The sequence below is a fragment of the Microtus ochrogaster genome, unplaced genomic scaffold (assembly GCF_000317375.1).
Source record: "Microtus ochrogaster isolate Prairie Vole_2 unplaced genomic scaffold, MicOch1.0 UNK11, whole genome shotgun sequence".
Taxonomy (NCBI): domain Eukaryota; kingdom Metazoa; phylum Chordata; class Mammalia; order Rodentia; family Cricetidae; genus Microtus; species Microtus ochrogaster.
The window spans coordinates 222,915-226,081 of NW_004949109.1; the positions used below are offsets into that span (position 1 = coordinate 222,915).

Genomic DNA, 3,167 nt, shown 5'->3' on the forward strand with positions numbered 1-3,167 from the left:
GCTGGTCTCGAACTCACAGAGATCCGCCTGCCTCTGCCTCCCAAGTGCTGGGATTAAAGGCGTGCACCACCATCGCCCGGCAAGCAGTTATATTCTGTTAAGACCGAAGGACAAAGACTACAAAGACCCGCTGCTGCGCTTCTCACGCAGACTGGTATCTCCGGGGCAGCGCAAGGGCAGAGTGGAAGCCACTGAGGAGAAGGGCACAGAGAGCTGAGAACGGGGAGCAAACAGCTGCATCTGGGGTTGAACTGAAATGTGCAGCTGAGCTCAGTGGACTGAGCTTGGGTAGCCAGGGAAGATAGCAGAAAAGACAAACTACTCGAGGCTACAATACCAAGTCGCTAATTATAAGGTACTGCCTTTATTTGTGGGTATGTATTGGGCTGGGGGTTGAACCCAGGGCCTTCAACATGTTAGGCAAGAGCTACGCCAGCAGCCAAGAGGATGTCTTTTAAAGAACTATCTTTCTCCTCATCACCACTCCCATGAGTGACTACCTGCTGCTGCCAAGGTATCAAAAGAGCTAATAACTGATTAAACCTTCCTGATACTAAATCAGGTGAGAGGCTAAAGTTCACCGTGACTAATATTACAGGTGCTGGGCTCCCTGGAGCTGGTTTATTTATTTATTTTTTTTAAAGCTCTCCCGAAACCTTGAGTAAACAAACCCGACAGTCAGTGAAACAACTGACACACCCAGAAACTCTCAGCAAAACATTGACTTCATAGTCCATGGTGAACAGTCCCGGTCCATCCAGAGGTGGCCTCGCCTGGAGCTACAGATGGACGGACAATCTCCCTCTAAGGCAGCTTTACACCTCACAGAGGAAGTGGCTTCCTACAGAAGGCACGGTTAGCACCCATCACTCACAGCAAATAAGTCACTCTCTTTCTGGCTTTCTTAACATGGCTCTTTTTTCCTTCACTAGCTAGAAACAGTTTCTAGCTAAGCCTGCAAATTTCCTAAAAACTCTGGCATACAGAATGCTAGAGCTAAGGGGACAGTTTATCAGGAACCCATAGCTCTTTTTGAAAGTCCTCCTATACCCCATTGCCAATAGCCACAATAAGCCTACCCTAGCGCCAGTCAGGGTCCAGTATCCACAATTAAATTTCATAGCCGAAAACAGTGTGGCTAGAACCAGATCTAGTGGTAAAGGCCCGAGGTCCTGGCTACTTGGGAGGCCTGCTTAGATTACAGAGTGAGTTCAGGTCCAGCCTGGGCAAGTTAGGATATGCTATCTCAAAAACAGGAAGTACAAGAATGTGGGAAGACAGCTTAATGGGTAAATCCCTTGCCTTGGAATTGGGAGAATGTAAATTTAGATCTCCGGAACCCGGATAAAAGCCAAATGCAATAGCAAATCTATAATCAAAGCTCTTCTAAGGTAAGATGGAGGCAGTCAGGAAAATCCCAGGAAGGCCCAGGGCAAGGCCCTGGAAGGTGCAGCACAAACAGACGCTGCCCCAAAGAGGTGGAAGATGTGAGCCAGCACCTGGGTTGTCCTGTGACATCCACAGACAGTGCACAAGTGCATATGCCCTCACTCACAAGCAGGAACACACACACAAGAACTCACAAAGATCAAACAAAAGGAGCAAGCACAGAAACCTACCAATTCAGCAGCAAACAGCTGGACTAGCATGCAAGCCCAAGGCCCTGGGTTCGGTCTCCAGGACTGAAGAAAAAATATTAAAGAAAACGTAGGGAAAAAAAGTTTCTATAGGTGCTCCTCACAGCAACCCAACAGAAACAAAGTCTGTTTCCACACAGAGATTGGCCTGCCTCTCTTCCAGAGTGCTGGGATTAAAGGAGCTTGTCATCTTACACACACACACACACACACACACACACACACTCACACACCAGCTTGCTTGCCCAGGTTTTTTGTTTGTTTTTTGTTTTTTGTTTTTTTTTTTCCCCAAGACAGGGTTTCTCTGTGTAGCCCTGGCTGTCCTGGAATTCTCTCTGTAACCAGGCTGGTCTCGAACTCACAGAGATCCACCTGTCTCTACCTCCAGAGTACTGGGATTAAAAGCGTGCGCCACCATTGCCCAGCTAAAGGCTGTTAAGATTTGCAATATATTACCATCCCTCCTAAAAGAGAAACTCCTGTAATCTCTGTCTGTCATACTGAAGTATTTGATAGGTAAATGGGATACAGAATGAGTCACTGTGGTTGAACATGCTGCTATCAACGTAAAAAGTTGATAAGGTTACCAACAGTGGCCATCCCATTCCCAAAATGCCTCTGCCATGCTTGACCCCAGCCGCTTCCAACCCTGGGGCAACAGTGTTTTCTCCAAAATAGTAAAGCAAAGAAATAAAGGGGTGGAGGGGAGTCGCTTGCACTTTGCAAAGGCCAAGAGGTCTCTGTGACTTTCTAGGGGGTATTCCTTCCTGAAAACAGAAATGAATTCACCCTTAAAAGAAGCGATTTCCATTTACCAACCTTTTAAAAATTCTGAGAAAAAAACAAACAACTTATTAAATGTACAAACACAATAATTCTAAGCATAAAGTTTAACAAAGTACAAAAATATTAGGGACAGACAATAGAAATTTAACAAAAGGTTAAAAGTGTTTTGTTCTGTTTACACTTACCCACTCTTCGACATTGGGGGGCTGTTCATCATAAATATGTTCCTTATCCCACAAAATATTGGACTTGTCATACCGGTCCATCTTTCTTCGGGTTTTCACAGCAAAGAAAATGATTAAAGCAAAAGCCACGAGTATCATGAAGCCCAGGACAATGGCTATAGCCTAAAAGGGAAGAAAGATATGGACATAATTAATTTTAATTGCTTTAATTGAAATCCACCTTCTAAGAACTAAAACCCTTACCAACGGGCCTGAGTACTTGTGATTTAACGGGTACAAAACTAAACTTCTACAGATTAGTTCTGTCATTAAAAACTAACCAACACCAACTGGACAAAGCTAGCAAAACACACGCCACGTGTACCTGGATACGCATAAACAGAAATGGACACAAACCAAGTGACTCCGTGCTCAAACCCTGCTTACAGGTAGACCCGTCAGCACCCACTTCAGAGCTCAGGAAATGGGTTCTGGGCACTGTGCCTCAGTCGCCGTCAGAGTTTTATAAAAAAGCGAAAATAGCTGGTACAGTAATGAAATCAATGGGTTTTTGTTTTTT

The 3,167-nt window shown here is 45.0% G+C and overlaps 1 protein-coding gene across 4 annotated transcripts in view; it reads right to left on the reverse strand.

The window, feature by feature from the left end:
• The window catches only part of Ocln (occludin), a 45,556-nt gene that overhangs the window by 23,642 nt on the left and 18,747 nt on the right, over window positions 1-3,167 (reverse strand). For all 4 annotated transcript variants that reach the window (XM_026788968.1, XM_005366556.2, XM_013353536.2 and 1 more), the window contains one exon: window positions 2,609-2,770. In XM_026788968.1, the coding sequence (XP_026644769.1) occupies window positions 2,609-2,770 (162 nt within the window). The remainder of the gene's footprint in view (window positions 1-2,608; window positions 2,771-3,167) is intronic.